The sequence below is a fragment of the Thunnus albacares genome, chromosome 4, assembly GCF_914725855.1.
Source record: "Thunnus albacares chromosome 4, fThuAlb1.1, whole genome shotgun sequence".
NCBI classification, from domain to species: domain Eukaryota; kingdom Metazoa; phylum Chordata; class Actinopteri; order Scombriformes; family Scombridae; genus Thunnus; species Thunnus albacares.
In genome coordinates, this window is record NC_058109.1 from 34,468,864 (window position 1) to 34,492,351 (window position 23,488).

Genomic DNA, 23,488 nt, shown 5'->3' on the forward strand with positions numbered 1-23,488 from the left:
CTGCAGCTGCAGTGTGAGGTTTGGACACAGAACTCACGCTATCATTTGGGCTCACAGTGCATCCCGACCCAAATAACACGTCACATATTGATGTAAACAAGCGCATACTGACGTGGATGTATTTATGTTCCAATTAAGTGCGTAGTTTAATTACTATGATCCTGTATGATGAAAGCTTATTTAATATTTATATTTCAGTTATTAATTTTGTGCCTAAGCATAATTATTACTTAGCAAAAAAAGCTATCACCTGTTCATTAGTAATGTTGGAACGCCCTCTAGTGGACAGAATGTATAACAAGCACATGCTGACAGTGTTATTAGTAATGCGTAAGCCTGTGTATACAGTGTATGAGTACATAGTAAATATTAATACGACAAATTTAAGCATTAAAAATTCCACTATAATTTGAATATTCAAAACAATAAGGAATGAAATTTGATTGGATTATAGAGGAAGATTGACAGCACTACCAAAGAGCTGTACAGATCAGTTCATCAGATCCTGTTCTCCCCGGGATGAAGACAGACGTTAACCCATCGATCATCTCATGAATCGGGCTGCTAGCAGCTTAGATGACCGGCTTGTCTCGGCCAACGGCTGCCATAGGCAGCTCCTAACATGCCGAGAAATGAAAATTACAACGGTGTTTAGTCTGGCTCATCTCCTCCAGTCTGAAGAGACGCAATGCATTGTGGGGCAGTTGAGTATGTCCAGTAAGCTCATGCCACATACTCAGAAATTCTTGCTAATCTAGTATACATCCGAGCATTTCTCGCATACACAAAATCCACATCTCATGCAGTTGGAACGCACTACATACTTAACGTCATACTAAGTATTAATAATACATTAGTAGGCAGTTATGAACACAGCCTCTGACTCCACTATCCAGCTAGCCAGGCTAACTGCTCTCCGCTCAAACAGGATTGCTTCATAAAATGCCACCACTCCTCTCCATCCAAATGATTTTTACATGAATACATTTCAAAAGTGTTCAAATTATTGAAAAGTTTATTAAAGAACTGTACAATGAAGTATTATCACCATCGACCGTATAGGTTGTAGCTGCTGCAGTAGTGGGCCAATCACACGTTGCATTAAATCAAAGAACACTTGTGGTGATTGGCTATGAGCAAAACCATACAAATAGTCATTTTTTTCTAGATATGGGTACAAAGAGGATCGAATGCAGGTATCATTTGACTGGAGAAGTTTCTGTACTACTTGGTACTGACTAATTCTGGTAAATACCTTAACGTAATAGAGTACTGATATCCACTGCACACTGCTCAGCATGAGCAGAGGTTCTAGCAGTCAAATGTGGACCCTTTTATCTATTAAAATTTGAAATTTTAAAATTAAATCTTTTTGCTTTTTCACTGTGGCAAGAAAAAATCCATACAGTCACGGCTGTAGTCATATGTCACAAATGTAAAACATACATCACACCAACAAGTTTGTAGTGCCTTAATGAAGAAAAGTGGTCTTTAGCCCAGGTATTTATATATCTATATTATTAATGTGTACATTCTAATATGATTCACAATGGTCTCCATTGTCATGGTGACAGTTTGAGCACAACCAAGGAGAGCCAAAATAACAAGAAGTACAAGCAATCACACAGCAAAAATATAGTGCTATTACCACAGCATTTCCATCACTATCTTATCCAAATTGTGGTGTTGTCTTCCTTAAACTCTCTGAACCAGGCTAAATAAAACAATTATGGGATGCAGCATTCAGCTACTTGGGACAAACCATTTCTCACTACAGCAGCACAATCATAGGCCTCAACCATAATTACAAAGCACAAGGGCTGCCTGAAACAGATATGGCTGCTGCACAGCCAGCTGAAAACACTCCTGGAGCAAATTGCGATCAGACTGAGGAGTTGGCTGACTGTTCAGGCAACTGCATACAAATATAAACATGCTGGAGATGTGGGGGTAAAGGAATGACATATGGAGAAATGATGCAAACATCTGGCACCACAGAAAGAAGTGGATACTATATTTCAAAGGGCCTGTGGCTGGGTTATATCGTCACTGGATATACTTCCAACCCTAGCGGCGTTGTGGCTGTTGTCATGCTGAGCGGTCGAGCGTCCTGAGAGCGCAGTGTGGCCCGCCATTAACACAACAATGTCCAGCTGCCTGAATGGACCGGGACCAGACCAGGGATGAGAGACACACAATGGAGAACAAAGGCCAAGTGGGTGCTATAAGAGGGGTGGGGGAGAGAACGGTCGACAGCAGGGCCAGCATGACACAAAATCAATCATCTGTTTCAGGGCAAACAAGCCAGCCACTGTCCGTTTGAGGATCACTAACCTAAATGAGGAAAAACAGAAAGGACTAAGCAAAATACTGCTGCCTGTTTAGGCTTGACTACCTCTTTCTGATATGCTTCTGTTTTCTTTTTCCTCCTGGAAAAAAAGCAGGCTGCTTCTATGGAATCAATTCATTCTTATCATTAATACCTAACCAATTTCAAAGGAAAGGTAACATTTTTACAAAAGATTTACAGAGCTTTAGAGAGAAGGACACTCACTCCTCACAATGGCAGTATTCCCTGTAAGCATGTCTACTCCTGAACGTGAGGAAGGATGTTTTCCAAGTAGTAGTCTAGTAGAGGCGTGGAGCCCAAAAAAGCCATCTTGTTAGATAAGCTCATGCTCTGGCATAACATAAACCAGAGACACCCTCTGTCTCTCAACCACGTGATCTCACTGCATGACAAACACATTTACATGACATTTCCATTTCCTCTTTTGGCCGACGGTCTTATCCAGAGTGACACGAGGGCTTGCCCTGGCTCCACCTCGCAACAACACTCACAGCACAACACATATGTGAGACTCGCCAATGCTAGATTACAATGTGTCACTCAAAGAAAAAAAGAAAAAACACTGAGGCTTGGCAGCCATTTTGAATTGCTGTAGGGCTTCAACTGTCCCATTCTGTTCATGAGTTCATGAAGTGAACACACAACAAACCTAAAATGTCTTGAGGAAAGACATCGAAATTCTGGGAAAAGGTGTGTGTGAGGAAGGTGTATTTGAATAAAACAACTGCCACGCTTCCACGAGGAACAAATCTAGGGTTCAAGGAGTTCAGAGGCAGTGCTCTATTTTAAGTCCAAACCTGTTTCTAAAAGCATGAGTCAATAGCCGGGGATAAAGCCTGTTTACAGAAAAGACGACAAAAACTCCCACCTCACTCTTCCCAACAGGAACCATTTGCTCAAGGTGACAGAGCAAGGCGCTTGTGAACAGGAAAAACCTGGCACCAGCCATTCGTTTCCCCTTTTGTTTTTAGCACTGCTGCTGTGCATTACAAAACAGGGCAGCTGCGAGCAGGTTGGTGTCAAGTGGCTTGACTTTGGTGCAAAAGCTCTCCTGGCTGCTTTTCTTCTGTGCTGCTCCTTATTTGCTCTCTCTCTCTCCCGCCTGACAACACCTTCTGAGCAAACACACTTGGAAATGTGCTTGTAGATTTAGCAATCTTGCTTTCACCGCACACAAAAAGCATTTGGGCATTTTAAATCGACTGTTATTTGGTCTCCTTTATTGTCCCGCTTAGTTACATGAAAGAAAAAAAAAAAAGAGCGACAGGACGAGGGGGAAAGGGTGGAAAAAGGAAAGAAAGAGGAGGATTAATGTGGTGGAGCCAAAAATGGCTGCCTGCAGTTCAAAAGGTGGAGAGACAGAAACTCGGAATATTGGTGAGTTTTGTTCCTGCTGTACGCTCGGCCAAGTATCACAAGAGAGCGAGACAGGCAGCGTGACAGTGAGAGAAAGAAAAGGAAATGAAAGACAAAACGTAAGGGTGCAATAAAACAAGAACAGGAGAGCGAGAGAGAGAGAGAGAGAGAGAGAGAGAGAGAGAGAGAGAGAGAGAGAGAGAGAGAGAGAGAGAGAGAGAGAGAGAGAGAGAGAGAGAGAGAGAGAGAGAGAGAGAGAGAGAGAGATGATTACGTAGATTGCCTGCCTCACCCCCTTTCAGCCTTGTTTTTTTTCCCCCCAGCCTCCTCCTCCTCCTCCTTCTCCATTATTCTCCCAAGAAGCATTGCTTCTCCGGCACAAAACAGAATTAACCAGCACACAGCCCTCTGCAACATTGCTCCCCCAGTGCCGAGGAAATGCTGCGCCCCATTGGAGCAGCTCCAGAGCTCCTGCGCCAATAGGAATGCACCGATGAGGCAGGCGTCAGAGCGACTTGTTTTTAACCCTGTTGTGCAAGACGGCAAGCCACAGAGCACACACAGCAGCTGCAGAGGAGAAGCTACACAGAGAGGGAAGGTGGATGGACTGGTTCTATATATTTGTAGCTAAAATTAAAAGCAAGGGCAGAAGGTATCTAAAGTTAGTCTCTCTTACAACCGAGGAAATCAGGAAAACAATCTACATAATATAGTTAAGTTATGATTGTAAAAAAAATAAATACTTTTTACATGCTAAGAAATAAAGAGATATATGTATGGGTGTGAGTAACCATCTTAATATTTTTCATTATCTATATAACACTCAAGAATGGACGTGTCTCAAGAAACAAGAGAAGAGTCAGTACTATTTGCTAAACACTCATGAAATGCAGTGCAGTGAAACTACACTTCAGAGACAAAAATGCACACGTCTGCTTCCCACTTACGTGAATGCAACCTTTCTGTTTCCATACAGGTGTAGATCCACAACACTGGGTTAGTTGACTTGGTCACATAGACACAACACACATGAAACCTTATTAACATATCAATAGCTACACCTGCCCTCCGTGTAATGATACAGAGTGTCATCAGCATGCAAATGGCAAGCTAAAAAAGACAGGGTTTTTTTCCCCCCTCTCTTCCTATTCCTCACAGCAACACCCCCTGCTCCCTCTCTCTCCCGTCTCCAACCGTCTGCACCGAGACAGAATCCTGTCTTCTTCTTTTGGAAATGGGCCAACATCCTGCTTCACTCCCTCTTGTACAAGCACACACACACACACATACACACACAAACCAGGGTTTAAATTCAGACTCATCCAGAACACAGCACTCACCCATTACAACAAGGGGCTTCAGTGATTTCAAGGGCATGTCACCCAACAGTTACATTTCTTGTAACCGCTCTGAATGTGAAAGGGAGACAGACTACATTTCCTTAGTAAACAGAAAACTGGGCCAGGCTAACCTTGCATGTCTGCACATTCCTTAGATCTCCAAAGTTTCAGAGGCCCATATTGGGAAAGAAGGGTCCACATCCTGCAGACAGATCCACACACACACACACACACACACACACAAAAGTACAGTGCTGCTCTCCGTGTTAGCCCTCAATCAGCAATTGTTGTAACTCAACACCCGTAGTACAGTAGGTGTATCTCACTGTAAAACATAATCTGGACCTGCTTGAGAGGCCTGGAAAACCAACATGGCGGCAGAGCAGCAACAAGCAGCCAGGCTGTACATTCTTAGCTTTCCCAGGGTGGCAGGTTGAGTTTAAGAAGCCACGGCATTGTGTGCTTGCTTGTGTCCCATATTCTCCTTGCATTTCTTACTCGGCTGTGTACATGTCTTTGTCTCTGTTAGTGAGAGCGGTGTTTGTTCAAGATAACAAGGAGGATCAGGTCAGGGGGAGTGCTGGAGGGGCTCATGTTTCCAATGGTTCTGAGTGGCCAGGTTTGCATGTTGCAGCCCACACAGTCTATTAAAAGATGTGAAACATATTCAGAGAATGTCAGTCGCAACCAATGAAAACAAGGCTCAGCACACTGCAATCTGGCTTCCAACAGGCATCAAGATCAATCCAAATACTTGGCGAGGGCTGAACACCCCCAGCAGGGCAAGGGTGTAATCTTTGTACTCATGGAGCAAGGTCGACAACTGCTCAGGAAAAAAAAAAAGGCCTCTCACATACGTTTTCCAATCTCAAAGCAGTTTGTGTGTGGTGGATTTTCTTACTGAGCTTGGTTGAAATATTAATGAGCACAGTACTTAAAGTGCAAATACAGAGCAACCAAGAAACATATGACTGATAAGGATTCTCACTGACAAATATGTCCTCTGTTGATATTAAAGCATCCAATCTAATCGTTTCAATAAGAGATTTTTTTGGGCTGTGTAGAAAGAGTAATATGGCTGAAGTATGACCAGTTGAATTTGCGACACGTCAGACACAAATATCACTGCAGGGAGAGTCACACATCCGGTGACACATTAATTGACCTAACCATGTCCGATAGAGCAATATAAGATGTCCTTTCTCTGCGCCTGCTGTGTCCACTGCTCCGGACTCCGGCCGCCGCACAATGCGAGTCTACGTGGTGCAGCTGAGCGGAGCAAAGCCACTCAGGCGACGGTTAGGGCAGCCATTTGTGCTCGGAAAACACGGGGTCCCAATAAACTAAAACCTCACAAAAAAACACTACAAAAGAGGAAAGGCGCTATTTAAACATTAATACATTTCCCAGTATCACTTGTCAGCTGTGGTTGCCGCGAGCATAGTTCTCATGGTGCGTTGCATTATACCTAAAAATGATGATCAACTATACTGTGAAAATGACAAGGCATATCTTTATACTGTGACCAGACTTTGATCCCTGAAACCAGTCTAATAGGGTGGAGATAAAAATAAAGCATTTTCTCAGAATCAAGAAAATGTAATAATTATGAAACAACGCGATGGTGTTTAATAACAGAACAACTACGAGGTCTCCAACTTGATTAAAACTTGTGATTGCTACATTCCGGCTCAGCGATGCCACTCGCACTTACTCACACGTTGAAATAAAAAATGGAGGCTAAAAAAGGAAACAAGAGCTCCCCTCTAAAATACCACCCATTTCTCTTAACCGCCACCGAGGCTGGGGGTTGGTAGGTGGGGGGAGGTGAAGAACAGCAAGTCACTAACAACAGATCTGGGTTTCTGATTGCTGGATCCCACACGTAGGGAAAAAACATATCAAGCACAAATAAAGAAGACACAGCCGAGCTTTCAGCTTGATTCACACGCCTGAGAGAAGTTAGGACTGTTGCCAAAGAGAAATGCACTAACATGATGTAGCCAAACACCACCATGATGCAGACACCATATTTTCCAAAAATCCACAGCAATAATGAGTTAGTCCTCAGGTGTATACATAGCGTAAGGCTTGGAGCGACTGTGCTGTGAAGTACTGGTTCAAAACAAGGACACAATCAACTGGAAAACATCCAAAAAGTTAGCTAAAAAGGCTAGTATAGCATTTGTTGCCTATGGCTGTGTCTGCTAACGCTAACCAACACAGCAGCTGGTTGCTTAGCTAACACGAGCCGCCAATAATGATCAAATTGCAAGCAGTATCATGGCTAACTTTCAAAAAATTCGACAGTTTCGTGGTCCCAGAACAACAATTAACACATTGCTGTCATAAGAGCAATGCAACAAATTGGTTTTTGGTTCTAACAAAACAAGTTTGCCTGTTACCTTATGCGATCTGATTCTGAACTCACTGCCCCAGTAGATCTCTCAATATAACCTACCAATATATATATGCAAAGAAACACAATATAAACACAAATAAAGTCCGTATAATGTGCTGCTGATATAGTGTAACGTTAGGTCATGTTAGCCAACACATTACACAAGTTGCTCAACAGACCAAGATTTCTATGTTTTTTATTTAGTTTAATGCTCTTGAGGCAAAGATAAACCCTCTAATTAGTAAGTTAACGCTGTAACGACAGCAAAGTGTGGTTTATCAACGACATGAAAACAGTAAAAACTGAACTAGATGTACACCTAATGGACTCAACGTTACACGAGTCAAACTCATCAAAACTTGCATGATGGTGTTGAGAGCTATGTGGACACGGTTGTTTGAATTACTGTTATATCACTGGCTATTATAAAACTTGTAATGTGGTGGATTCCCAAACTAACAAGCTAGCTATCAAAAACAACACGAGGAGCTAATAAAAAAAAACATGGAAGATCAGTCCAGACACAGCCAAGAGCAGCCCTGCAAGGCAGACCATCAATATGGGAAGCTTTCTGGCCAGCCAAGCAAGCCACTTGAAAGTGGAAAGATAGTGGAGGCAACCCAACTTGTTCTAATAAACTTAAGTGGACGTTTAGTTAGCTAGCTAAGTTGGTTAGCTTCATAGCTATGTTGGGTTGACTGAAAACATGGTTAGTGTCTGTTGTATTTATGTTACTGTCTTCATTTATAAAAGGTTAATATTATCAACTAACACAGATTTAAAACACTTACCTAAAGAGGCATTCCAAACTTGTACAAGCGAGGCAAATTCATGTACAGAAGGAAGTCCTTAGAGTATCCCAACATCAAATCCAGCCAGACCAGTAGGCCTGACGTCGGCCTCGGAGTCTCCTGTATCCTTTGCCCTTAAAAGTAGCTCCCTCTCCAGGGGTAGGAAACAAACTTCTCAGTGTCTCCCACACATAGAAGGAAAGTTAAACTCCCTGTCCTGTTCAGGTGCAGTGCATCCATTGAGTGTCTACGATAGATCCCCGGTGGATAAATCCATTTATTTGAGTGTATTGAATATTTACAGTCGCTATTTATAATGGGGTATATGCTGCTGTATGTGATACGGGGCTCTGACTCTGTCTCGGATCCTTACAGTCGCAGAGGCGCCCATCCCCCTCCTCACCGGCACCGACCGCGGGTCCCAGCGAAACTGACACACAACCACGCCACGGGGTTTCCCTGGCGACCGTGCAGGGGCTCTCTCCATGGGCTGCGATATCCCGCCTCTTGCCAATGATTGGATATCATCGTGTCAGTCATGCTTACAAACAGACATAAATGTATGTGATTGGATGCGAACGAGAGCGTTGGTTGTTTTTTTCCGTCAACTACGCAAAACGGGGCGGGCACTGCTTTGAGGAGGGGTGCGAAAATTCAGTCCCTTCATGATATGTGTGTGTGTGCTTGGTGGCGTACAAGAAGGAGAGCTATAGAGAGTGGCTGGAGTCGGAAGACAATTTGACACCCTTCAAAGGATCTGTATCTTCAAAAGTTTTGGGGAATTCTTGTTATTAAATTCAAATGCCGTGGATTTAATTTTAATTCGTTAGTGGGATTATTGTTTTTTCATTATCTGAGGGGTACATTCATCTATCTACTGTGGAAGGAGCTTTCATACCAATAGATAGTAGCAGGCGTTAGCTACACGGGGTCTCTGGGGCCCAGTTCCAGGGTCAGCCCACTGGGTCAGCCCCACCTACCAGCCTGTCAGATGAGCAGAGAGTGAGGTGTCGCGCTCCGGTAGCATCTGGTCAGGGGGTTGGACAGGGAAATTGACCAGTACTCCTGGGTTGCATCTACTTATTCACTGGTCCCTCCTACTTCAGTTCCCGCTGCCGAAATCAGTCTCTCCACACACTTGCACAGAAAAAATACCCGACACAACGAAAAACATCCCTTTCACCAGCGGCTCAACAGAGCAAAGTATTCGTGGGATTTGCAGCAGAGGAAGGGTTAGAGCGGACAAAATCAGCATAATTTTTGCTGTGATGTTAGTGTTTGAATTGTATATTGCCCTAGCCTGACACGCACACACACACACTGGATTTACAAACAAAGCGTAAAACGGAGACGTTATTTTCAACAGGTACAAGTAAATAATACAAGTTTTGGCGTCGGGACTGCGATATTTATAAACAAATAGTAACAATGACGCGATTGGTTTCATGTCATGTCATGAGACTTGGGGGCGACTTCGGATTGGCTGTGCAGATAAATGCCAACGTCATTTGTTGCAGAGGTCTGACGAGCTACAAGATTAGACAGCAGAATAATACAATTATTACATTGCGGCTGAGTGGCTTCCACAATAAAATTGATTATGACCCCGACTTCCATAAAGCAGATATTCAGGAGACATTATGATGTTGTCTTAAGTATTGGATTCATTTGATGAAATGAAGGCAGAGGCCGAACAAAGCAGTGATATAAATGTAGACACTTCCCATTGTCACTTATTTCCGATTAGTAGCACAGCTGCAGGCTACGCTTGACATCAAATTAACATTTAATATGCTGACAAACTAGCTGAACCCTAGTATGTCATGGAAACTAATGTCGGTATTCACCAACACACTAATATGTTATACTGAAACAGTCCACTCACATACAATTTTGCTATGAAATCAAAATAAAAAGGTGTCAACACAATTTAGCTAAACCAAGAACAAAATGCATCCCTTTAATAGTCGGTGAATTATATAAAATAAGCTAACACCCACGCCCCACAACAGCCGACACACACGAGCAAGAGTGGGCTGTTATCTTTATATCTGATGTTACTTTTAATTTCACAAATATCTACATGTGTTGGCCTTTGGAAAGTAACTGTCCGCCTTCCCGTCCTTCGTCTGGCTGTTGCCCTTTATAAACACTACCACCAGAATAATTTCCGAGAACACGTCATGAGGTTAATAACTGAAGGACAGATTATAAATTTCCCAGCCGGACTGCCGTGGTAAGCGACGGTCATATTTCACAATGCTGCCATTGTTACTGCGGTGAAAAAGCAATGTCATATGGCCAGCCCAAACCGCGCACTGCAACATGGCTGTGTTCAACCCTCCCCCACACTGCTTTCACTGCCACAGCTCTAGCAAATCTCTTTTATCTGCATAGTCTGTATGGTCGGCTCTGTGTTAGGTAAAAACACGATTCAGGCGGTTTGTTACTTCATTTGGAGGCATTTTAATTGTCTCCATAGTCTGAAACACTCACACAAATGACGGTAGAACACAGGAGGTATCAAAGTGTGGACATGTTACTAAAATTGACATGACTTTGGGATTCCCATGGTCTGTTCATATATACAGCTCATATTGCATGCATGACACTGCCGTTTTGACAAGATTTCTGTCACAAATAAAATCATTGACATTACACTTAAGAATTAAGGGAGTGGCAGTTCATGCCCACAAATATTTGTTAGAGAGAACATAGACAAACAACAGCTTGCAAATAATTCTTTGTATATTAAGATTATTAGTAGTGTGCAAGACTATTCATAGAGTCCTTAACAAATGTCATACACACGATCATCTGTGACCTCTCGAGTTGCAAGTTGATCAAATTCACTATTTTAACTATCCACCAACAGGCAGTCAGAGTGCATAAAGTTAGGCCCAGCGTAGGCCTTTAACGGACATAACATAATATTTTTTCCATAGAACTTCTCCGCCACCATCAAATTCTGACAATAAATCCAAAACCTGTAACCTAAGAGAATCTTTCCTTCTGCATAAAGAAATAACAATACAACAAAGTCCAGTAACTGTGCATACTGTTTAGGGTGGCACACCACAGTTAATACAGTATATGGCCGTAAGAGACATATGAATATAAAATAGAGCCATTCATCAATAATAAGTAATGTTATTGAGTCTATAGGATAGGGATCTTTGGGAGAGTAGTTGCATACAGACAAAATCATTTAAACGTCAAAAATGAGTGTTCACATATCATCAGTTAAGTTACCCTTCACTTGGGAGTAGTGAATTCAACTGGGAAATACTACATCTATGCGTATGGGTATAATTATAATTACATAATGCATTAGTCTACAGTACACCACCCCTGGAATAAGCATGACTACAATATTGGTCAACCACCAAAAATACTTCATTTAGCCATATCTGAAACTGGATAACAGACTAAATGTGTTTGAAAATTGATTCAAATTCTAATAAGACTCTCTGCTAAGTTGGTGGCCTGTTTAAAAAAGAGAAAAGTTTCCCAGAAAAAAAAAAAAACAAAACAAAAAAACAAAACACACAACTGCCCTGGACTTGTTCCCCTGTGAGGAACCTGTCTCTCTCCCCTCCTGCTCGCAACGGCCGACTAAGCGGCTTAGACAAAGAATGAAAGGGAAACAAATGGCCAAGAGTGTTGGTTTCTGGTGTTGGGACATGTCTTGTTTTCCCTCTTTCTTTAGGTCTTTTTTTTAAAGGTTGTTACTCTCTTGCATGCCAAGACTCTCCTTGCTGCTGGGAAATGCTGCCCTCTGCTGGTTGCACTTTGGCACCACAGAGCCATGCCTCCCCACTGTAGGTTTGATCCCCTCAGAGCAGCTTCAGACTCCCAGTGACATTGTTCACCATCTCCTCCTCACCCATGATGGCCAGGACGGTGCGGGACCCAGCCTCCACCTGCCAAAGACAAAGAGGGGTCAGTTTAGCGCTGAGACTTGAATGTCTAGCCGACACTGACAAAATCAATTAATGTTTGACCAAATGTATTAGTACTAATAAAGAGATGTGAAGTGAATGAAATGACATCCAAAAAACACTGACGCAAAAGCCAATTTTGAAAATGGCATGTTTCCCCCACCTGGGTAAGCCCTGCATCCTGGACCAGGTAAGTGGGCAGGCTGAGGCTCATGGCCAGGGCTTGCAGCTCCAGTAGATGAGCCACGTTGGTGCCCTGGACCACCACCTTCTTAGCTCTGTATCAACACCATGCACATGAACTTTTTCATCAATAATATAATACGGATTGACTTGATGATTCAACAATATTATACATTCTGGCAAAAGAGGTATTTAAAGATATTTCGGTAGTCAACAATGTCAGTAACTAATCATCTAATTGATACAGCTATTCTAATAAAATAATGACAGCCAAGTGTGGAGAGTCCAGAACGATGTTAGAACACAGACACAGATGGTGAGCAATGATTGGAGAAAAAAAAAAAAAAAGCAAAAGTAGCACAGCTATCTGACACAGTTGCAGGATTACATGTTCAAAAAAAAATAAAGAGACTAAGGAGGACAAGTGGCAAAGCAAACCTTCTAAAATAAATTCAAGTACAACAAAGTGCGGAACATTTCTGGAAGTGGAGCATTAATGGGGTAACATTTTGGGTTTCTGTAAAACAGCAGCAGTAGAACGAGCTTGCTCCTCCTGAAGTAAAAACTGTGATGTTGAAGGTAGCAGAGCTTTAAATATGGACACTAACTTTGATACGTAACACGTGCATCTCCTCTCCAACAACATATTGTTCAGGTCTTACCCACTGTGGTCCCACTTCCAGGCCATCTCCCTCCAGCTGTTCTTCTCCTGCAGAGCCTGGTACAAACCCACAGCAGCATGACCAACCTGGGCTGCCACCTACACAAACACACAGCACCGAGGTCACACTGACATGACAATCTGTCACATTTTCAGACATACTATAGATGGGCTCCATGTGCTCTTTCTGACTGAGTTCCAATAAAAAGGTTCACATTGAACTTGAAAAAATAAATTTGCACTTTGCATTTTTACTGTTAGAATGCAAACTCAGCACTCGACAAAATTTGCATGAAATAACTACAACCACTGTTTCAGTGCAACTGATGTGAGAATTAACTACTCCCACTCAGAGCAAAAGAGCACTGAACCTGTTAGTCAATAATTGGAAGAACCTGGAAAATTCCAGGCAAATTCAAAGCTCTTATGGTTTCATGTGACTGTAAAGCCAGAGACAGGAGTGATTCAATTTACAGTGTGGGCAAGAGCTTCAAAAGTTAGCTTAGATAAAAAGTTCCTCCTCTATTTCTGTCTGTGCAGTAGCTCCAAGACTTGTCTTGCAGGAAATCCTAGCTTTCTTTTCTCTAAACTCAGGAGAGAGTTTTTTCATGTTATGACAAACCATAACTGAACGATCATTACATATTAAGAGAAGCACTTGGAAGACAGCACATAACCCACACAGTCCACAGCAGCCCCACTCGTTTTTACCTTTCCAACACCCATGGCAAGGTCCATGTTCACCACAAACACCATCTTGAACATGAGATCATCATCTCCTTCCTCCTGAGGATCACAACAGACAAGAAGAGACACTGAGATTTGGCTTTGGACAAACTCCAGGAGGTCTAATGTACCAAGGTGTACCTGTGGAGACTAAGGCTAGCTTATGGGCACCTCATTCTCCAGCTTGTTGAAGTAGTACATGGCCGCCTCCTCGGCAGACACGTTCCGAGTATGCAGGAGTGCCTGGAGTTCGAGAGAAACAATGGAAAAAGGTCAGAGAACAAAGAAGTGAATTATAGTGTGGCCATGCCTGCCATCATTTTGGCTGACAAATGATACAAGTAAGCAAGACATTTGTTCAATTAAACTTCAGCTTTTACAGTCGTTCAAACTGCTCCATTAAAACTGCATTCTTATTTTGGGTATTTAAATGCTGCACATTCCTATAAACACAAGATATAAGCATGTAGAAAGCTAGAAGAGTGACAGGCGGATGATACTGAAGCTTGTTTCGTTCCGGTGAAGCACAATGTTTCAATACGTTGTGTTTGAGTTTGTGTCAAATGAACAATAGCACGTGACTGATGACGTTCAAGTTTTATATGTGCTGGTGCTTCAGAAAGTGACACATCGGTGGTATATGAAGAGAGGGGTATGATGAATATGGCAGTATACTCTAGCATCAGAACATTTCCGCCTGATACAAAGTAATAAGCTGATAAAGGTAATATTTTAATAAATCTCAATCTCTCATCACATTATATGGCAACTCATAAAATGTCACATAAATATTGACCATGAAGTTAAAAACACATGAGCCCACAATGAACACTGGACCTCCAGCTCACCAATAACGTACATTAATATTTCCTGTCAACAATAATATTTTATTTGTAGGCTTTTCAGATAGTTCATTTATTACTTATTTTACTGAGGCACATTTGATAATATGTACATTTACTGCAGTACTTCACAAATAACATGCAGGCTTCTTAGACCTTTATTGCACAGACATGAGATATAAACTATTTCATCAGTGAGGTGCTGTAGTGCAGGGGTATTAGAAATTGTACAAACCACCAGTTATCACTGTGCTGGCTGAGTTTGATAAAGCTTAAAATCATCTTAATATTCTGCTATTAAAGTTAACTGGAGAGAGATATAATGAGGTAATATCCTGAACTGGAGTTTTTAGCATGAAAGCTGTCTGGTAATGCAGTGTTCACATTATAAGAGTATGGATCATTGAAGGTCCATGATATAAGCATCCACAATGTTACTCATTACATTTACAATAGGCCTTTATCACAGCAGACATTGTGAGCTGTACAAACACAAATGTAACCGATAACATTACATAATTGTTATCTTGCATTACAGTAGTTGCTAGAATGGAGCAATCATTAATGTTATTAGTTCCATCTGTGCTTTTGCGGTCAAAATATCTGCTGGAAAAAAGGTCTATTAGCACACTGAATGACCAGTCACCTAGCATGGAGCAACTGTTATAAGAGATGCTTTATTAATACAGTGCAGTATTGGTGATGTGGGTGGAGTGATGCTGCATATGATAGGATTCAACTACCATCATTGAAGGAGTTCAGCTGACATGAGAAATCCTTGTTTTTGTGTTTCTCAAACACTTGAGAATTATTCACCACCAAGTCAGAAATACCACCATCGTTTCAGAAAACAAGATGACTTTCATTTTGGGTCTGTTACTGTGCTATTTTTTCATTTCTCTGAACTCAACCTGCTCGTTTTCACAAGTTGATACTGAAGCAGACAATTTGTGGAAATTTACGTCAGGAGAGAAAGAGATCAAAATCCCGGTCAGATATCATATTGCTGTGTCTTTACTGACGTTAAGTGCAATCACTCATTTCTTTGAACAGTGATCTCTCCCTTACATTCAGATATTACACTCCATGGACTCACCCTCAACTCAGATGAAAGCCATTCTTTTTTATAACACTGTGCACATTAGTAAGGCAACTTGTCAGGTCATCAGAACTCATCTCCTGTACATTGCACATTACTGTGGTAATCTTTGGTTAAATGAAAAAACAAGACATTTAAGACACTGATCAATTAATCATCTCATATTAGTCATAGTATAATTAGTTGCGCTGCGGGAAAATTTCTATCATAGTTATCATATCACACTGGAGATTATAAGTGAATATCCCTGAACGCTGAACTTACCCAGTGAGCATTATTATGGTGCAGCTGAAATTACTTTAATATTTTAAAACTGGACTAAATTGTTGAATACTTTTTTGAATATATTAAGCATACGGTCTTTACATGTACAGCATATCAGTGAGTGTACTGTCCCACCTGTTTGGCTGCCTCCTCGGGGATGTCCAGCTCCCTGAGCTGCTGCAGAAACACAGGGTTGACATCCTGAGAACCTGAGTCTGGGCCCAACTGCTCTGATGGCTCCATTCTTTACTGCAATGAGGAAAACAGAAACAATGAACACCCTGCACAGCACCAGCCCATGAAATACGACACCAAAATCTACCACATTAGATTAAAGATGACCTGGTCCACAATGAAAAATAAGATTGGCTGTGTGCCGTTTTTTTCTTAAAACAGACCCGTGTCTTGTAAAACAGACCCCAGTGTTCTGCATGCCTCTGAATGGAACACAGACAGAAACAATATATTTGATCACATGTATGATAATCTGCATATATGGGTGGATAGCTTCTTTGCACAAAGCAAATCAAAATGAACATCTAACATGACAAACAAATAGAAAAAAGCTGAAATACGCCTTAAGTATAAAATTACACAAATTAAAGCTGTATTTCTACATAAATTAAAGTTAATTTATGTAGAAATACAGCTTTAATCAACTGTAGTGGTCGGTAAACCGAACTATATAATTCGTACTCGTTCTATTCCCTTTTACAATCTGACTATTCCAAGCAGGGCCGTAATAAAAATGAATGAAGAGTGGTTTGACGTTCTCTTCATATGAGCGTATGGGATATTAAATCTAAAAATAACGTTACCTTTGCAGATAGCCACAAAGTGCAACAAGACAAGCCATAAATGAACCGCTAGGTTATGTGTCGGAAGACTACGTTAAGCTAACTCTGCGCAGTGACAGTGCTAGCTAACGTTAGCTCACCTAATACACACCATTCAAATCAGCTTGGAAAAAAATGCAGCAGACGTTAGCACAGTTGGGTGTCTTTTGCTCTACTTAACGCCAACTACTTCAGTAATAATATTCATCTCCAACAAATAGCACGTAAATGCTTCACGTAAATGTCTGCTTGACAGTTAATTAAGTTAACTTTTCTGGTTCAACCACATTATAACAATGCTAGCTAACGTTAGCATCAGTCACTGTTGCTAACTGGGCTACCCTCCTTCCAGATACTTGCCTGTAGTTTCCTGTTCTGTGCAGCTAGCTCAACAGCAGGAACAACGATTGCCACTTCCCCGCGGCTTCTGGAACTCAGAATTTTTAACTGCGACGGAAAAATGTCAGTTTGAATTTGGAATTACATTCAGTGGGATGCCCGTCTTATACTGTCTTCGGCGTTACTCCATTTTGGACCCTCGTGTATGTTGGCACGGGATGCTGCCTCTTCTCCAGGATGGTGTAACGGATTTTCTGGTGACATGAATTATGAGGGGATGGTATGCGCGTGCTACTCATCGTTGTCGTAAATGTTAAGAAAAACGTCATCTCATCATGTCGTCTGTTGACTCAAAACAACGATGTTAAACACTTCAAATATTTTTAACCAGTATTTGATGATGTACTTTATTCTCATATCCCGTGTTATCCTGTTGCAGCTTAGAACGATACATTATATGTAAATGTCGGTAGTTAATTAGCAAGATAAAATAGATATGTGGTATATTTATTAACAGATGTTATTGACTCAGTTGACTAAATCTCAGCGTCCTGATCTCCATGGTAACATCTGCCTCATGAACGCGCGTAGCACCAGACAATCTACACAACAGCACCCTGTCCGTAATTACAACTGGCAACACATCTGTCAGCTTCCAAGCCCTAATGCACCGCTTACAAATGAACATCTTGAGGGATTCAATATTAATGTTATGTATTTGAAAGAAAAACACAACAAACAATTTTAAGAATACTTTATTACATCAGCATCTGTGAGAATTTGCACATTCTCTTATTAAAACAGGTTAAATCACTACAGTTACATTTGAAATCAGTATGTACAATGATATTAACACACAAAATAAGAAACATCCTTAAAACTGCTCCTTGCAGAGCCTGCTCTACATTGCCAAATTTATACAGCCTAACAACAGTTATAGTTTTCCCTCAGACGGCTTGTCTTGATCATCACTGAGCCCCCATCCCCCATGTGAACTGACTGTGTGACACAACAAACCATCCGCTCATAGGAGTCATTAGTCACTTGTGTGTGTTAAGTAATGTAGTAATAACCCTATGGGCTACATTCCGACATGCTGAGCCTGGGCGTGGAAATGACACACTTTAGGCTCCACTGACACACATCAGCACTCTTTAAGAGGGAGCATGGACAGAAATGAGACAGTTTTGAAAAAAAAGACTCCTTTTTTTATGATCATCTGTTTGGTCTGACAAGGGCTGGGTATCAAACCTCATTACATTTGAGTGACTAAACTGTGTCTATAGCATTGACTTGAGTATTGACACTGTTTGTGTTAAGACAACATTAAACACCGGTGCATTATAGAAGTTTTTTTGTTGAACGACATGTTTATATTCTGCAAAGTAAGGTATCAAAAAATGTCATTTTCATTCTGGTACCATATTGTCATCCGTGTTGTGTCAAAGTCTGTTTCCTCCATCAATATGGGTTCCCTCTTACCTTTACTTGAATTCCACCTTAATCTGAACCCTGTTATCTCTGAGATACCTTCCCTTAACTGAAATTTTACCTAAATTAAACCCTTAACTCAACCATGGAGGGAACACTATTTGAAAGGGAAACAGAGTTTGACACAAGACAAGCACCGACAAATGTCTAAGCATACCCAGCCCTATTAACCACCAAGTAAGCCTTCGTCACTTAAATAAGAAAATACCAGCAAACATTTGTTCGTGTATGAAATGTCTCTGTGCTCCAAATGACAGCAGAAAAGTGTGACAAGATAAACTATACCTAATGAACCTGTAGTAGTATAATCAACACGTAAGCTGTATCAACTTGACAGAAAAATGCCAGGTAGTCCTTCAGAACATGCAGCAGTGCCACCTTGTGTCCAATACAAGAACTGCATGCCAATCATGATGTCAATACCCATAAAAAAAATTCAACTCGTACCACTGCCTCGGCTTGGAGTAGAACAAGGTGAACCGTGATGTGATTTAATACATTGCTCCTTGTTCAAAACCTAAAAGGAATGTTAAAAAATGTACAAAATAGAAATATGAACGAATTACACGATAAAACACTGCGGTGCACGCTAGTGGTGCGCACCACTTCATTAATATGAGTTTCTTTATGGAAGGATTTTTGTTTTTCCTCTAACATCTTTCCAGTGACTTGTACACTACAGAAACACCAACATGAATAAGTATAAAAGCAAGAAACGAAAAACAGAGTAAACTGTCACTCAGTCGTGTTTTAAGTACCTTAAAATGCCCTGATGAGCAGGTTCTGACTTTCAAATCTCTCACAAAGTAAAGAAAATAAGGAAGTAGAAATGTTGAATCGACTTGGAGTATTGGTGTGTGTGTGTGAGTGTGTGTGTGTGTGTGTGTGTCGCTGCAAATTAGAATGTCTACAGATGTTACCGAGGACAGATCTGTGCTGTGCTGCTGTACTGGTAGTTGTAGCCGGTTGAAATGTACACAGTAGTGTTGGTGGCGCAACATCACAGGAAAAAAAGCATTTGATGCAGCACAGTAGGCTGAGGTAGACAGCGGCAGTAACTTATGAAACTCTGTTATTTGCTGTAGGTAAAGGGGACTCTGAACAACACTGTGACCAAGATTTTGTTGTAAAATGTTTGAATTTCAGAGAAAAAGTTCACTGTTTTCAGAATAGTTCTTACTATAACATCCAAAAGTATAATCAGTTACTCCAATACTTTGCACTAGAAATCAGAAATGTGGGAGTACAAGATGTAGATTGACAACCAGGGCAATATGAATAACTGTTCACACACACAAATCACCATACAAACACAAGAAATCACTTTTGACCATACAGCAGCGACAAGCTAATTAAGTTAACGGCTTAACAGCAGGCCTCAATCGTGTCCTTGGCACATCCCGTCTTTCTTTGTTCACATTTTGCTAGGTGTCATCTCTCTGACTCCATGTGCTTCTTCAGAGGGCTCAGAGCCTCAGAGTTCGCACCAAAGTCACAGATGCATCCTTCGCGAACACCAAAAATAAAAAATAAAAAAGACAAATAGGTGCTGGGATGTGAACTTGAATGTCACCCTGAACCTCCATCTCCTTTGCACTGAAAAAAAGTGACGGTTCATTGCCAACCTTCCTCCTGGAAAAGAAGAGACTGTGTCTCTTCCCATTAGTCCAGCTGTTGCTCTCCTGCCTTTCAGTTCAACCTACAGGGTGCAAGTCTCTTCTCTGCCTCCCACCCCACTCTGTTTGTTCAAGAACTGGTGGGCGTTTCTTCTGTCACAAGTCTGTGACTTTATTCTCCACAGCAGCAGCAATCTGCTGCAGTCTGTAGCCGAGCTGCATCTTCTGGGCTGTGGTGTCCTCCTCCAGCGCTGTAATGATCTGATGGGAAGAAGAGGACGGCACAGGGGTGGATGAAGAGAGAGAGAGAGAGAGAGAGAGAGAGAGAGTGAGAGTGGTAGTATACATCAGTCATATCAGTTCCTCCTATACATAATGAGAGCTTCTGAGGAATAAAGCATAAATTTGCCAGTATTGCATATTACCTAACTATCATTCATTTCAGTGTATTCATCCATTTATTTACTGCTCCATCAGTTGAAGCTTTAATTCTACTTTCCATGTCAGATTTACTGTAAATGAAGGGTGGGAATAAACATTCATATCATCCAACATGTTTACTTGTTAACTCTCCCTGTTTTCCCACCAGTTTTCCTCATTTTCTCTGTCCACTGTCCTCCCAAATTGTATATACAGTACTCATATTTTTAAATATCTATATATATATATATATCTTTTTTTAAACCTGACTGCGTGAACCACACAAGAATTGCAATGTACATGTACCTTGTGCCTGTGCAAATGACAATAAAGTCTCTTGGATCTTGTGTTAAATCTGTTAATGAACTACTGGCAGCACTAGTAAATGATACTAACACCGGGGGGTGCCAAAGTCAGAAAAGAAAATGACTGCAGAAGAATCTTTTCGTTTTACATGCAGATCCTTATCTACATATTCAGGAATCTACGTTTTAAGTTGTGACCTTTGACATTTAATATCGACCTCCAGCATTTAGTGCACACAAAACTGAGTACTCTTTGCTTTTTACTCGATATATTCTCAACATAATGCACATAATCACATATCTGTATGACAAAACACTCTTCTAATATATACTATTACACCTCTGTTAATAATACACCCAAACACCGTGTCAGGCTGCGCACTAAACACACCTGGTCGTAGTATTTGTTGATGTACTTGTACAGCTCGTGCAGTGCAACCAGGTAGTTCAGCTCTCCTGAGTAGTTCTGAAACACAAAGCATTCATGTTAAATGTCAGTGCTCTCTGTGTCTGTTTCCACTGAGTGAACAGCAGCACATCTGTCTGCACTCACCCTGGACAGTTCAGCCAGAGCAGAGTTCATCTCCTGGTCACTGGCTGAGATGGTCTGCCGGATGTCAGCATAGTACCTGTAATAACGGCAAGTATGATCAGCTTCACATGCAAAACACAGACGAACAGCTGCTTCAACAAGATCATGAAAGCAGCTTTCACACTTAAAACTGAGAGCTTTCATAAATGTCAAGAAAATTAACCTCTAACCAAACAGCATTTTTGCTGGAATCATTACATATTTGTTTTTATATTACAAACCAATGAATGTTCGATATTTTTATTCCAAAATGCATACATTATATCTGGTGTCATGTTGTCCAAGCAGCTGTTTTAGAAGAAGTTTTAAGCAGCTTTAATTCAATCTGAACCCACCGTTCTACCATCTGCTTGTAGCGGGGGATGTCTCTGGCATACAGCAGCTTGTTGATGGGAGAGTCCTGTTTTAAAAGAGAAGGAATGAGAACTAAAGCGAGAGGAGGGACAGAAGCTGCTTCAGGGCTTGTCTGAATGTCTACTCCATTTGTGACTGCTGTGAATCCATGTGATCTCAAACAAATACTGTTTGCCAGCAACTGAAACAGCACTTACAATCTCAGCTTTTCCTTGTTTTTAAGCATCTTTTCCGTCATTTGCTTATCTAAAATCTCAATTACAATTGAAAACCACAAAAACTATTTTAAATTTATATGTTAAAAAAAAACAAACTCTAATGTGGAAGAAGCTTCTACATGCTGCCTGTGCTCACCCTTCCCAGTTTGTGCTCAGCGATGGTGCAGGAGTCCATGAAAGTCTGGGCGATGACGGACAGAACTGCGTCCACATGGTCCGAGGCTTGGACATCAAAGATAAACTGAGGGTTCTTCACAATGTTGATCCAGAAACGCAGAGGCAGACTGGAGAAACAGAAGACATTAATCACACAACGTCTTGTTTCCATCAGTCTTTTTAGTGGTTTGAATGCATTATTTTAAACATTAAACACAATTGTGATAAAACAGTGTTTGGTTATTGGATAAAGCGGATCTAATATCTTTCAGGCTCTGGGTCTATACTGTACCTGTTTGTCTTCCAAATGTGTATTGTTTCTGGGTCGGAGATACCGTGTTGTCCCGCCTGGTCATCCAGCAGGTCAAAGAAGTATTTGACGGCCAGCGGGACAGGACGACTGGTGCTGAGGATAACTGTGAACAGGTCGTCTACAAACTTCTGCAGCGTCCCCTGAAGAACATGGAGGGAGAGATTCAAAAGTTATTCAAAAAATATTTTAAATGACCTTGACGTCTATGTGGAAACCTGTGTGTGTGTGTGTACCTTCATGGACAGCAGGCGGGTCAGGTAGATCTCAGGTATGGCCTTGGCCCTCTCTCTCTCCCTCAGGCTGCCTCTGCGGTGTTTGGGCAGCTCAGGCTCCTCGCTGGCCTTCACCAAATGCCACAGTCTCACTCCTCCTTCATCTGCATCCTCCAGCATCGGCGTCTCTGCACAGTTCAACAGTTTTAACCCTTAGTTCTGTCTGATACACTACCTGACCGATAAAGACCTGCGTAACCCTCAGCTATACAGAGAGCTAATCAGTTTCAGTTAACCAAGTCAAAATCTGACTGAAAATGAGACTTTGAGAATATGATTTGCAGCATAAACACATAGTTTCATTAATGTATTTTTGAGCTTTTTCTGTTTTCTTCTGTAGGTTGTACTAATGTATTTTTTTCTTCTTTAAAAACATTTTTTTCCTTTTTTGGTGAGATGTCTTTAGAAGCTCTTTTGGGATTGTTATCTCACCAGCACAATCATACTTACTCCTTTAATACATTATGTTTTTTGTGGCTTGTTATTTGTGCAAATACATTTACAAAAAAACACTTTTTAAATGTAAAAACTAAACCTTCTACAACCAGAAGCATATTCTGGGACGTGACCCCCACAAGACCTTGTTTATTTTAATAAGTATGGAGTGTGTCCTCTAACAGTA

General features: G+C 41.2%; 3 protein-coding genes across 9 annotated transcripts in view; all 3 read right to left on the minus strand.

The window, feature by feature from the left end:
• Positions 1–8,683, minus strand: part of setd5 (SET domain containing 5) — a 34,962-nt gene extending 26,279 nt beyond the window's left edge. For 2 of the 4 annotated variants that reach the window (XM_044349139.1, XM_044349138.1), the window contains exon 1: positions 8,239–8,683. The gene's annotated coding sequence lies outside the window, so the exon portion shown is untranslated. The remainder of the gene's footprint in view (positions 1–8,238) is intronic. The other 2 variants (XM_044349141.1, XM_044349140.1) reach the window with 1 other exon arrangement.
• Positions 8,684–10,684: 2,001 nt separating this feature from the next.
• On the minus strand, positions 10,685–17,413 carry si:dkey-19e4.5 (UBA_like_SF and PTH2 domain-containing protein). The gene is made up of 7 exons (XM_044349143.1): positions 17,151–17,413; positions 16,090–16,203; positions 13,921–13,992; positions 13,735–13,809; positions 13,025–13,122; positions 12,343–12,457; positions 10,685–12,161 (listed from the first exon to the last, which is right to left on the minus strand). Exons 2-7 carry the CDS (start codon positions 16,195–16,197, stop codon positions 12,075–12,077), a joined length of 555 nt encoding a protein of 184 aa, XP_044205078.1. The 5' UTR covers positions 16,198–16,203; positions 17,151–17,413; the 3' UTR covers positions 10,685–12,074.
• A 2,098-nt stretch (positions 17,414–19,511) lies between these two features.
• plxnb1b (plexin b1b) overlaps positions 19,512–23,488 on the minus strand; it is a 116,388-nt gene continuing 112,411 nt past the window's right edge. For all 4 annotated transcript variants that reach the window (XM_044349136.1, XM_044349137.1, XM_044349134.1 and 1 more), the window contains 7 exons: positions 22,828–22,994; positions 22,574–22,734; positions 22,262–22,409; positions 21,889–21,953; positions 21,515–21,590; positions 21,353–21,427; positions 19,512–20,497 (listed from right to left, as the gene is read on the minus strand). In XM_044349136.1, coding sequence (XP_044205071.1) covers positions 20,393–20,497; positions 21,353–21,427; positions 21,515–21,590; positions 21,889–21,953; positions 22,262–22,409; positions 22,574–22,734; positions 22,828–22,994 — 797 coding nt within the window. In that variant the 3' untranslated portion in view covers positions 19,512–20,392. The remainder of the gene's footprint in view (positions 20,498–21,352; positions 21,428–21,514; positions 21,591–21,888; positions 21,954–22,261; positions 22,410–22,573; positions 22,735–22,827; positions 22,995–23,488) is intronic.

Coding starts and splice junctions, on each gene's coding strand:
- si:dkey-19e4.5 (XM_044349143.1), bottom strand. CDS start 16,197: ATGGAGCCATCAGAGCAGTTGGGCCCAGACTCAGGTTCTCAGGATGTC. Junction 13,123..13,734: donor TTGCCATGGGTGTTGGAAAG/GTAAAAACGAGT, acceptor GTGTTTGTGTAG/GTGGCAGCCCAGGTTGGTCA. Junction 12,458..13,024: donor TGGAAGTGGGACCACAGTGG/GTAAGACCTGAA, acceptor GTGTTGATACAG/AGCTAAGAAGGTGGTGGTCC.